A 12,058-nucleotide genomic window follows, 5' to 3' on the forward strand; every position below is an offset into this window, starting at 1 on the left:
TGAAAATTCCTTCATGGTGAATTCCCACCCTCACCTTCCACACACAGCCCGGGCATCTAAACTCTGTGCAGGGAACTATTCTGGGTTTGGGAGAGAAGTAAACCCAACCCAACTCCATTTATAGCTATTGTTCCAGATGCTACTCTGGACTAGAGGATGAGACCCCTGGACGCAATTTACATGAAGCCAATGATCTATGTAATTACAGATTCAGTGGGCATCTTCTTGACACTGTCCCAGCCATCCTTAAATTCATCTTGCACTGTGGTTTATGTTTACCTTGCAAGGAGCTCAGCTTTGTTGCAAACAGGGCTGAATTTTCCTGCACAGCTCCTACCCATCTCTGTATAACTGGACCACAATTCTGCTGTATTGGGGGGTTTCACCCTGAGTTCCCAAGGGACAGTTGTTTTCACTTTAGCATACTGCTATTCAAAATAATGATTGTGTATGCAATAAATAAAATATTTTCAATACATGTATTCAGTACAATACACAGTTCAGATATTTAGTTTAGCTTTTGTCTGATAGTTTTGTTTGTTTTTATTCTGGATAAAGCGACAATGATTCTTTAACACTATGCAGGGCAAGTGGTTTTATTTCACTGATGTCTATTAACTTTGCAATTAAATGCCTAGGTGCTCTAAAATACATCAAATTGAAGAGGAAAGCTTCTACTAAGCTTCTTCTATCAAAAAAAAAAAAAAAAAAAAAAGGCCATGCTTCCAGATATGTAAGTCTTTGTATATGTTCCTACTTTCAGATGGTCAGATGTTCTCATAATAAATAATGCTTGCAGATTTTAATCCAATTTTTCATTGTGTATATGTACACAATTAAACAATATATAGACATTAAGGCAATCTAAGACAATCATTCCCTATACTACTATAGGTCCTGATTCAGCAAGATACTTAACCACATGCCTAATTTCAGCACATGAGCAGTCAGTGGGGTTATTCACATGCTTAGACACCTTGCTGCATTGGTAATGGTCCTAATAAAAGATCCAGACTTACAGTCTTTTTTCAGGCAAAGTCATTAGGAAGTCAATAGGAGTTTTTCTTGACTAAGGGCTGCAGGACTGGGCCCAAAGTCTTTGCAGTGTTAACACAGAAGTTTAGGTAGGATTTTCAAAATGTACCCAACACTGGGCTAACTTTGCTCTCATTGACATCAGTGGGAGCAGAGTTAGACCAATGCTGAGTGTTTCTGAAAATCCCACCTATAATTTTTGGTTACATGATATATTCAGGTTCTATTTATGCTGGGTTAATGAGTGCTTAAAACATTTTAACCAATGGTTAATCAAGTGTTATAAAGTCAAACATCTCAAGAGGCTGGCTACAAGTGTGGCTTATAACTACCTACTGATGTGTTCATAACCATCTATAAAATATGTCTGTAACATGCTTAAAACATATACTAATCATTTACTAACCCTTTATAAATCTTTGTAAATGGAACCTTAACATAAAGTGTTACTGTTCCTTTTTCTTTCAATAATGCTGTTGTCTTTCTTTGTTCCAGTAGGCTCAATGTTCTGAAAATGTATTTATTTGTATGGCACTAGCAACTAGAGGTCCCAGCTCCACCGCACTATGCACTGTTCAAACACACAACAAAAAGCCATTCCCTACCCCAAATAGTTTGTGTTCTTGTGATTAAATCATGACTCTAGAAATCTGGAGATCCGGACTCAAATCTCAACTCTGCTGCAGACCAGCTGTGTCACCGTGGGCAATGATCTTAAATTCTCAGACCCAAAACGAGCCTAATTGAAACCAATGGGCGTTAGGCGACTACATACCAGGATCTGAGCCTCTCTTCCTCCATTTCTACAAAGGCAAAACGTGGATAATTCTTACCTACCTCACAAGAGTGGTTGGGTTTAATCATGATTGTTGTTGGGAAAGTGCTTTGAGATCCCAGAATGGAAGGTGCTGGAGAAGTGCCAAGTGTCATTACAACCAACCTGTGATTTTTAGGAAACTCTGAAAATCCACTATCCAGGGTTTAGTTACCTTCCGAGCTCCTAAAGTCCGCCAGGCTGAAGCCCAGGGTAAATCCCCACAAAGCCCCTAAGCTTGACGGCGTCCCTGGGGGCCACAAAGCAGCCCCTCCTACAGTGCCGAGTGCAACTTCGGCCGGGACTAGCCCAGCGGGCGGAACCGGCCTTGGCCACTGGGGTCGGTGCCGGACCACGTTGCAAGCCGGCTGATTTGGAGGCGCGTTGGGAACAGGGCACCTCTGAACCTGCCCCACTGGGCTTTTGACGTCACCGTTGCATTTGCCCAGCGCCAGGGTTCAGCGGGGCCCCTCCCCCCGCAGCTGAGCTCTGGACACCCGTCAACGCTAAGCAGCCGGCTCGGCTCGGCTCGCCTCCCAGCCCCCGTCCTGCCCCGCCTTCCCTCGCAGCAGCGGCGCTGCCGGGCCCCCCTGTCAGAAGCGAGCGGGACGGGCACCGGCGGCGGAGGAGGGAAAGTCGGGAACGGGGCTGGCTGCGGGGCTCCCCCTGCCGGCGGAGCGCGGGAGAGCAGAGCCCAGGGAGGTGGGAGCGGGCGAGGAGCCCTTCCCTCCACCCACTGCCACACGCTCCGCGGCAGCAGCCAGCACCTGGCCTCCGCTAGGGACAGGAGACGCACCTGCGGCAGCAGCAATCTGGGCACTTCACTCCCCGCTTCTCCAGCGGCCGGTGCAAGCCCTGGCAGCCCCTCTGCAGCGCCTGCGAACCCGGCACCTGCCCCTTCTTCTTCTCTGTCCGATCGGCCGGTGACAGCCCCCGGCTGCACCTTTTCCTGAAGTCTGGGAGCCCCCACTCCACCCCTGCTCTTCCCTATGGGGATCCGAGAGTTTCCCAACGGCACGGCGAGGGGCAAGACCATCACAATGTGAGTATCCCCCCCAGGGCGGCGCGGGCAGGGCGCTCCCTTGTTTTGCACCGGGAAGGGGAACAGGTACCTGCAGCGGCAGGAGGCGCCCACGCTGGAGTTCCCTGGGGGTCGGGGGGGAGGAGATCTGTGGGTCAATCCCAATGCGGGGGGGGGGGTCCCAGTCATGTGGGAGGGCAACACGCGAAGTTCCCGGGACTCCTGCCATTATCTCCCTGGGAGGCCGGGAGCCAAACGCCGCAGGCTGCGCACCTGGGCAAGGGAGTTCTTCTTGGGGTGCTTTAGACAATGCTAAACTTGCTCTGGAGCCCTATGGTTTGCGGGGGTTCAGCTATTTGTAGGGTCCGCGTTCAGCATCTTTGCCCCTTTCTCAATAGGCAACGCGCGGGGGGTACCGGAGAGGCTGGCAGAGGGGCGCTTTCCCTTCGCACGGGCAGTGCCTTGCCCGTCCTGGCCCCTGTACACTTATTGGGGAGTGAAAGGGGAGCTCCCGTCTCTTCCTTCGCCAGGTCAGCGCTGGGCACCTCCCAGCATCTCAGCTGTTACCGGGCTGTGTTCATGTCCCTTTCCTGCCTTTCCAGTGGCATGAGGAGATCTCCAGATGTCAGTCCCAGGAGGCTGTCAGACATCAGCCCGCAGCTCCGGCAGCTCAAATACCTGGTGGTGGATGAGGCGATCAAAGAGGATTTGAAATGGTCCCGATCCGTGGAAGATCTCACCAGTGCTTCCGTGGGGCTCACGTCCATCGAGGAAAGGATTCTGCGGATTACCGGGTATTATGGCTATCAGCCCTGGGCTGCCAGCTACAAAAGTAAGTCCCTTGTTTATCCCTTCTCTTCTCACCAGCGGTAGCAACACTTCTCCCCTCCCCCCTCAATTTTGTCTGCTGCTGCAGCAGCAGCCTCTTCTCAAGCTGCCTGCAGGGTGTGGGGCAGAGCTTGCATTGCACTCTGGATTTAACCCGGTGTCCCCTTTTCTGTGGCAGCCCCTCGCATTGCTACTTCAATGTCCCGGCAGTTTGGAGTGATGGAAATTAACTGCCTAATTTTATTTACTATCCTCTTTTTTCCTAAACTGGATCATATCATCTTTGTCAGTTTTGTAGTTTCCTCTAAAATATTCCCTTTCCCTCAGTTGGAAGGTTTAACTATGTTTACTTTATGAACTGCTGCCTTGCCTGTTGACATTTGTGTCTGATGAGATTGATAGCTAATTCAGTGCTGAATAGTGGAAAAAGTTGCCCACACTCTGTGACTGTGTTTGATGTGGCACTAGGTGGTGGCATTGTGATCAATTCAATACAGATTAGTGTGAGATTTAATCATTTGAACTTTCTCCTTATTAGGAAAAATGCTGGTGATTATTGAAAACATGTTAGCTTTTGTAATGGAGGAAAAGGGATTTCAGTTTAGTGCTGGAACTCAAGACAAATGTGAATGGTACAAACAGTTACTATGACATAACATTGTTAAGTAAATCATTACATGTAGGTTAAAGTTTGCATCTTTTACACTGAAAATATTTTATCACTTTATTAAAATGTCTAAGTTGAAAGATTTAAAGAAATGCTTTCATTCTCTGCTAAAGGATTTAGCACATGTGGTATTCATTTTTTGTGTAAAATCAGGCTCTGAGTGATTTGGTGTTAATCATGTTAAATTCAGTATTAAAAACATTGCTCTCTGTCTTGCTGATGCCATAAGTGAAGTATAATGATCAGCGTATTTGTGACAATTGCTTCGGTGCACTGGGGCTTTTTAAACCTGTATTAGTTTTTGAAAGTAATACATTATTCAATATCCTCTCCCTACTATCTTGAAGGATCATTGTGTTTTTACAGGAATTAAACTTTTCCCTGAATTAAAATATCTTTACCCTTTCCAACACAGCCTCCTGTTTGCATGTTCATAAACTTTGGTGAGAAACTTATCATAGTATATGGGGTGTAAAGCTGGGTTTCTCTTTATAAGCTTGTGATGATATCTTGAAAAGCTTTAATAAACATGTTGAAAATATTCATACTTCTATAACATGTATTTGTATAACTTGTGTAACATTGGTCTTCCATTGTTCATCATTACCAAAGGTGACTGAATGTAGTAACAGTTTTTAAGAATTCATTTGCTCTTGTGTGGAAGTCATAATACTGTTTGTGTCATGATAATACTGTTCATAACATCACAGTTTTCTGTTGTAAAAATATTATTCTACTAGAGGATCATGTTTTTTGGTGGAAAACTGGTTTTGACAAAAGAAAACTTTGTTATAATTATTAATTGTATGCATTTCTAATGCATTCACCCTTGGATTATCTGATTGCCAATGCACTTAACAATAAAGGGGAAAGATTAAAAAAACATGTTATACTGTATTTTTCTGTTTTTCATGAGCCATCAGCAACTCATTAAAACATTATTGCAGGATATTAGAATATGAATTAGCAGATAAGGTCATGATAGATTTTGCGTAAAACCAGTTTATTGTATTTTTTTCTATGGTTATTACTATTCTAAGAGTCTGATTTTGGTGCCCTTACTCACAGGGAGTTGTACCTTTCTTCAAGAGTAGTCCCACAGACTCATTGGGACCATTCATCTATGCAAAGTTATTGGATCCTGTGATCAGACCATGTATGAGTGGCAACTTCTGAGTTGGATATTAATGATCCTATCTGACACCATGACTAATAGTTCAATTGAATTCATGGTGAGTTATTGCAGATGATCCATCTAAAATAGTAAAAGTCATTTTCATCTGCTCAATTATAATCTATTGTTGAGATTTATAACTCCACCGTAAAAATTAATTATGAGCCAAAACTTGGCCATTAAGGTGTGTTCTCTATAGCAATTTAAAAAAATAACAAATGACATCTTAGAATTATAATGGTGGGAAATAAATATACAACTTTTCTGAGGATTTTTAAAAAAAATTATCTCAGAATAATTTTACCTATGATGTGAACCCATTTCACAAACTAAAAAGATAACAACAACCATATTTTATAAACTGTGTTGATAGAAATGTAGAAAAGATTATTTACATCTCTAGCTAGTGTTATTTGGCATGTCTCCAATGGAGCTACTTTGATTTACATCAGCAGGGGATGTGGCTGAATAATGTAAGTTAGATAAATCAGCAAAAGTAGAAGGCTGGGTTTATATCAACACTCTGAAAACGTTTTTAAAAACTCCTTTATTTTGACTCATGGACCTGGTGATGAGATAAGGAACCTTTTACATTTTAAGTGGCCAGGTTTAATCAGACTAGGTCAGTGGTTCTCAAACTTTTGTATTGGTGACCCCTTTCACACAGCAAGCCTCTGAGTGCGACCTCCCCCCTTATAAATTAAAAAACACTTATTTATATATATTTAACACCATTATAAATACTGAAGGCAAAGTAGGGTTTGGGGTGGAGGCTGACAGTTCACCACCCCCATGTAATAACCTTAGAACCCCTGAGGGGTCCCGACCCCCAGGACTAGGTACTGTGAACAAAAATAATTTACAATAAATTTAAATTGTAAACTCTTTGGGTAGGAATCTTGTCTTCTAATTATATATGTCTGTAAAAAGTCTAGATACTGTTTGCACCATATAAATAATAACGAGGATAATGAATTGAGTGTGGGAGCTCTCTAGGAAACTAGTTGGTGATCTAGTTCTTAGCTTATGAACGTATAAATCAGATTTCATTTCCCCTCACCCTCTTTTCAGCCACCTCCACCGCCAGTGACATTTTAGTTACTGAAAGTCTAGCATCTAGTGAGCAATTTCTCATATTATTTAGACTCCTATAGATTATCTAATTTATCAAGACTTTCAGAAGTCCTTTGACAGGGTCCCTCACAAGCGGCTAGTAAAGAAACTAAGGAGTCATGAGGTTAGAGGCAAAGTATTGTCATGAATCAAAAACTGTCTAGGAGACTGGCTTTTGCCATAATGAAAATTGACCTAATCAAGCTAGATGAAGAGGAAAACTCATGGTAAATTAAAGTTAATGTTATAAAGGTGAAGCAATGCACCCTGGAGAAGGGGGGACATTTAAATTACTGATACACCTTACAAAGTTATATGCTAACAGTAACCATATCAATTAAAGAAAGGGACCTGAATGTCACTGTAGACTGTTCAATGAAGACTTCTGCTTAAAGAAAGTGCAGCTGCTGTCAAAAAAGCAATCGGGAGTTTAGGGTGCATAAGGAGCGAGATGAAATAATTCAAAGAACAATACAGAGACAGTGTTCTCTATTAGGATACTGATCCCTGTTAATCAAAAATTAAGAAATGATTTCAATTATTTGCTGTCATAGCAACATTGTAATAATTATGTTTAGTTCTGGTGACTACCATTTTTGTGTAGACTCTGAATAGACATTTTTATCTTGTGTCTTTCATTTCAGGGAAAGAAAAGGACTAAATTCTCATCTACGGAATGGTCATTGATTTTTAACAAACAAATCAATTGCTTTACAAATTTCTTCATGCAGCTTTAATTAAATCTAATATCTTCTGTAGTGTGCTATTTATGTATGTGGAGATTCTGGGCAGAACTGTGGCCCATAAGAGAGGCTGTGCAGACTGCTGTAACTTGAGCAGGTCCTCAGGGCTGTCTCTTTATGCTGGTGACTGTAGACCAGCCCAGAATGGAAAGAGCACAAAGGTGATTTGAAACTACTTTAGCCGCCACCCCCATCCCACGCTACTGGCTGCAAGTTTTGTATACATCTCTTGGAGGCACACCACAGAATCTCATCCTAAATTCTGTTTTGTTGGAGGTCTTTGCATATGTTTGGAAGGCCTGAATGGTGATGTCATAGGAGGCTAAAACCTGAGTTGCAGCTCTTCTAAATTCATATTGCATGGAGAAGAAATGCAGAATCCAAGCCTTAGGTGCTTAACAAAATAATTAGTCAGGTCAATTCATGATTACATTAGTTCTTTTCAAATCATCATCTTCCTGTAGCTGAGGCAGGAGCACAGAATAAAAGAAATAAATATGTTGTTTCAAATATTACAATGTATTTAGGAATGTACTTTTTGATATCTGCAGTTACACCTCTTCCCCGATATAACGCGACCTGATATAACACGAATTCTAATATAACGCGGTAAAGCAATGCTCCGGGGAGGGGGAGGGGTGAAGCTGCGTACTCCGGCAGATCAAAGCATGTTCGATATAAGGCGGTTTCACCTATAACACGGTACGTTTTTTTGGCTCCCGAGGACAGCGTTATATCGAGGTAGGGGTGTACTTTAGTTCTGCATTTTCTGAAATTTTTAGAAACATAGTTCAACTACATTATTCTAAATGTGTATAAACTTATTTGCCACATTGGGAAGGGTGTACATTCTGGTGATTACTGAATTTCTATAGGCAACAGTGCTTCTCTAAATAGAAATAAAAATGGGGCATAAAGCATGGTAACATGAAATAATATATATTTTCTACACAAAACTGCTTATAACAGAACTAGGATTTGAATTTTGTATGACGGCAACACTTCTTAACCCCCTGTGTTCTGTGTACCAGAAATTAAATTTCAGTGGAAATAATTCTAGCAAATAATGTAGGGATTTTGTACTTACTCCTGGAAATCTCTGGATGTGGAGAGGACTTTACATAATATTTTCTAGAAGAAGCTTTGATATTGCTTTATAATTACTCTTGTGTACCAGACAGTTTTGTTCTTTTCTGCATTTCAGATTCTTTTACATCATCATTTAACACTTTACAAGAAAATGTAATATGCTTTCTCTATATAAGAGAAATGCAGCAGAAATGCAATCTCTAAACAATGTAAAGTCAGGGTTTTATGACTCACTAAGCACTTTTCCTCTCTTGATGAAATTATTGCACAAGGGAAAATGGAAGCCCCCCTTGCCACCTTCATTCCTTTAATAGAGCTTTCTGGCTCAAAAAGTTGTTAAAATATTCTTTTCTATCACACCCTCATACAAAGGACAATATTGCAAATAAATATAGGAGTGGAAAAGTCCTGGCTCCCCTGAAATCCATGGAGTTTTGGCCTTAACTTCAGTAGAACCAGGATTTCACCCTCCAGGTTTAGGTCTTTGAATTTGCCTGCTATGCACGCTCATTCTCAGTGCTATGCACTGAGCACCTGTTCCTAAGGCAACTGCATCCAATTACACCTACCCATACATTTTTTTAAAAGATCCTGAACCCTATTGAAGAACTCTATTTAAAATGTAGAATAATTTACTACTTTTAACAGATGCGCAATTTTAATTTTCTTTCATCCTGCACTTGCTATTTAATTACTACTACATATTTTGTCCTGAGATGGGTGAGGAGCATCTACAACAAAGGGAAAGAAGAATATTTCTCCTTCCCTCTCCCCAGGAAGCTAAATACACTGTGCTCTGTATATAAGTGGGAGGGGGGAGAAATATGTATACTCATATGTACATATGCGCTCTCTCTTTCTCACTCATTAACTCTTTCTCTCTAATCTGAGACCATGAATGAAATCTGCTAATTGACACATCCAAGATAACAATCAATAATACATTGAAAAATACATTGCTCAAAACATAGCACCTCCTCAAGTGTATATAGCATTGTATTTTAAATGGAGGAAACAAGCTACATTAATAGGTGAACCAAAGCATTAAATATTAAAGACATTAATGATAAACAGGCTTGACCTTTTCACAGTCTATTGTGGGGTAGGATGGTATAAAAGTTGGAATTCTTTGCAGTTAGAAACATAGATGAGGATGGTGGGTGGTGGGGGAGCATTAAAATGTTCTGGAAGAAATTCAATATGGCACTAAAGGGAAAACAAAGTTTAAATATGATTTTATGTAACTTGTTAGATTTAAGAAAACCAAAATCCATCTACCACAAAAAAGTATAAATAATACACAGGATGTGTCTTAGAGGAATGCCTAATTCAAGTTTAAAGTCTGTCTAGTGAAGACTAGTTGGCTTCAGATTAATGCATTAACCTCTGACCTTTCCGATTTTATTTTAAAGTCACAATCTTGCAGTCTTTACTCAAGTGAAATTCTCATTGAAGTTGATGGGAGTTTTTCTTGAACAAAGGTTAAAGGACTGAGCCTCCAATGTATTTAGATCCTAAATGAAAATGAGTTTTCTGGTCTAATCATAGTCCTTAATGGATTACTGACCACCACACAGTTTGCTAGGGAAGCATTCACAAACCTTCATACATGCCCAAGAATGGAGTAGATGTTGTGTGTCAGGAGTGTGGTGAGTTGGCAGCATTGTGGAGAGAATACTGTACAGTGCCTGCTTGTACTATGTTTGGTTTCACTTGGAGCTTTTTACTGTTTTCATAAGCACGAGGTACTAGTATAAGGCCAGATTCTTGCCCCCCTGTTCCTTGTGGCTTTGTGCCCCTCAGGCAGTGCAAAGTGGCAGGAATCTGATCCCAGCTGGCCACTTGAGAATTCCCCTAGTTGTGCTCAGCTGACGTAAACTAGGGTAGCCAGCTCCCTTGTCAGCTCCCTGGTGCAGAGGAATGGAACATTGTGTGCTTGTGCTCCTGCAATCCTTAACAGGCCTGTGGTCCATTAGGGACCATAACTATCCCATGTAAGTTATGGGAGCCTAGTGGCCACTTTCACTCATGCTGGGCTGAAGCAGCTTGAGAGCCAGGGAACTATAACTGACTCCCTGACTGGCCCCATCCCCACCTTCTCTGAACGGGTCTTGGGGCAGGAGAGAGTTGGCGCCATGTTTAGATTTGGGGGAAGAGGATGATACTTGGCTGTATGGCATTAACCAAAATCACTTACATTATTAATAGCCAGAATTTTGCCTTTATATCAAACCGTGCACATACTGACTTCTATGGGAATTATGTGAGTGTGAGGTTAGCATAAAGCAGCGGTGGCCAAACTATGGCTCGTGAGCAGCATACAGCTCTTTTAAAGTGCTGCTCACAGAACTCCCCTACACACTCCATCTACCAGATGGGGGGGAGGAGCTTAGGGCTTCTGCCCTGTGGCAGAGTGGTGGGCTAGGGGCTTCAGCTGGAGCAGGGCTGAAGCCCCAAGGCCCCCCTCTCCGCAGGAAAGAAGCTCCAGCTCCACCACCCCGCCACAGGGCAGAAGCCCTGCTCCAACTGGTGCGCCCCAGCTCTCGAACTTCTGAAGATTGTTGTATGTGGCTTGGAGGGTCTGTAAGTTTGGCCACTCCGGGTATAAATCAAAAAGGGCTGGGAAGCATAGCACAATAGGAGGCATTTAGCCTGAGGAACTTATCCCAGACCTTGAACGGATGTAGGAGGCGTTTTTAAGCCATATGTATTTCCCCAGGACAGGACACAGTAGCTCCTCCAACTGAATTGCTATGCACTGTGTGGTAACTGGGAGGTACGAAATGACATTGGATTCCATGATAGCTTCTTTCACTTCACATCTGTCTTTCTTAAACAGTGCAAGGTTGAACCAGTTGTGCTGCCAACCAGTTATTCTCAGTAGATTTCACTGTAACACTCCACTGGCAGCCAAGTTTAAAAGAAAAAAAAAGAACTACATAAGATTGAATTTAATGGGGTTCTAGGGTATTTCTCTGACAAAAACCAACATTGGAACTTCAGTCTTTTTTCTGCTTTTTTTTATAGACATAATAATTCTACTGTCTCATTAGAAAGATTTTAATAGGTAACTTCTTTATGGGAGAAATTTAGAACCTTAATTAGGACATTTCTTTTTACCTGCTATTGATTTAAATATTTTTTCCTATAACTTTGTATTCATAAATTCTTGGGATTAACAAGTGAGCACAGTTTAAACTTTATATTGTTTTCACTTCCTATTTTTTATCATTTTCATTGTTTCTGTTGTAGTCATAAAACAATGGGGATACTCTTCAGTGTCCAAAGTAATACCTGTAAATTCTCCGGGCTGTGAATCCTAGGTGATATTTCCCTAGTGCATGATGTATCTGCTTTATGTTTTAAAGGAGTTTGACTAAATTTATCCTTGATGTAACATCATTTTGTTCACTGGAGTTATGCCACTGAGGAGTTTAGAATACAGAGTTACAAAGGAAATACTTCTATATTTAAAAGAATATTTTCAGCACATACATCGCAATAATACAAAAATGCATGTTAGCAACTTTACTCATAGACTGTTGGTGTGCATAAAGTTATTCAAATGTGTAAG

General features: G+C 41.6%; 1 protein-coding gene across 2 annotated transcripts in view; it reads left to right on the forward strand.

The window, feature by feature from the left end:
• The first annotated feature begins 2,234 nt into the window (after positions 1-2,234).
• The window catches only part of SLC35F3 (solute carrier family 35 member F3), a 266,391-nt gene continuing 256,567 nt past the window's right edge, over positions 2,235-12,058 (forward strand). The window contains exons 1-2 of one of the 2 annotated variants that reach the window (XM_005291205.5): positions 2,235-2,891; positions 3,473-3,702. In XM_005291205.5, coding sequence (XP_005291262.2) covers positions 2,839-2,891; positions 3,473-3,702 — 283 coding nt within the window. In that variant the 5' untranslated portion in view covers positions 2,235-2,838. The remainder of the gene's footprint in view (positions 2,892-3,472; positions 3,703-12,058) is intronic. The other variant, XM_005291203.5, reaches the window with a different exon arrangement.

This window comes from Chrysemys picta, chromosome 3, assembly GCF_011386835.1.
Source record: "Chrysemys picta bellii isolate R12L10 chromosome 3, ASM1138683v2, whole genome shotgun sequence".
Classification (NCBI taxonomy): Eukaryota; Metazoa; Chordata; order Testudines; family Emydidae; genus Chrysemys; species Chrysemys picta.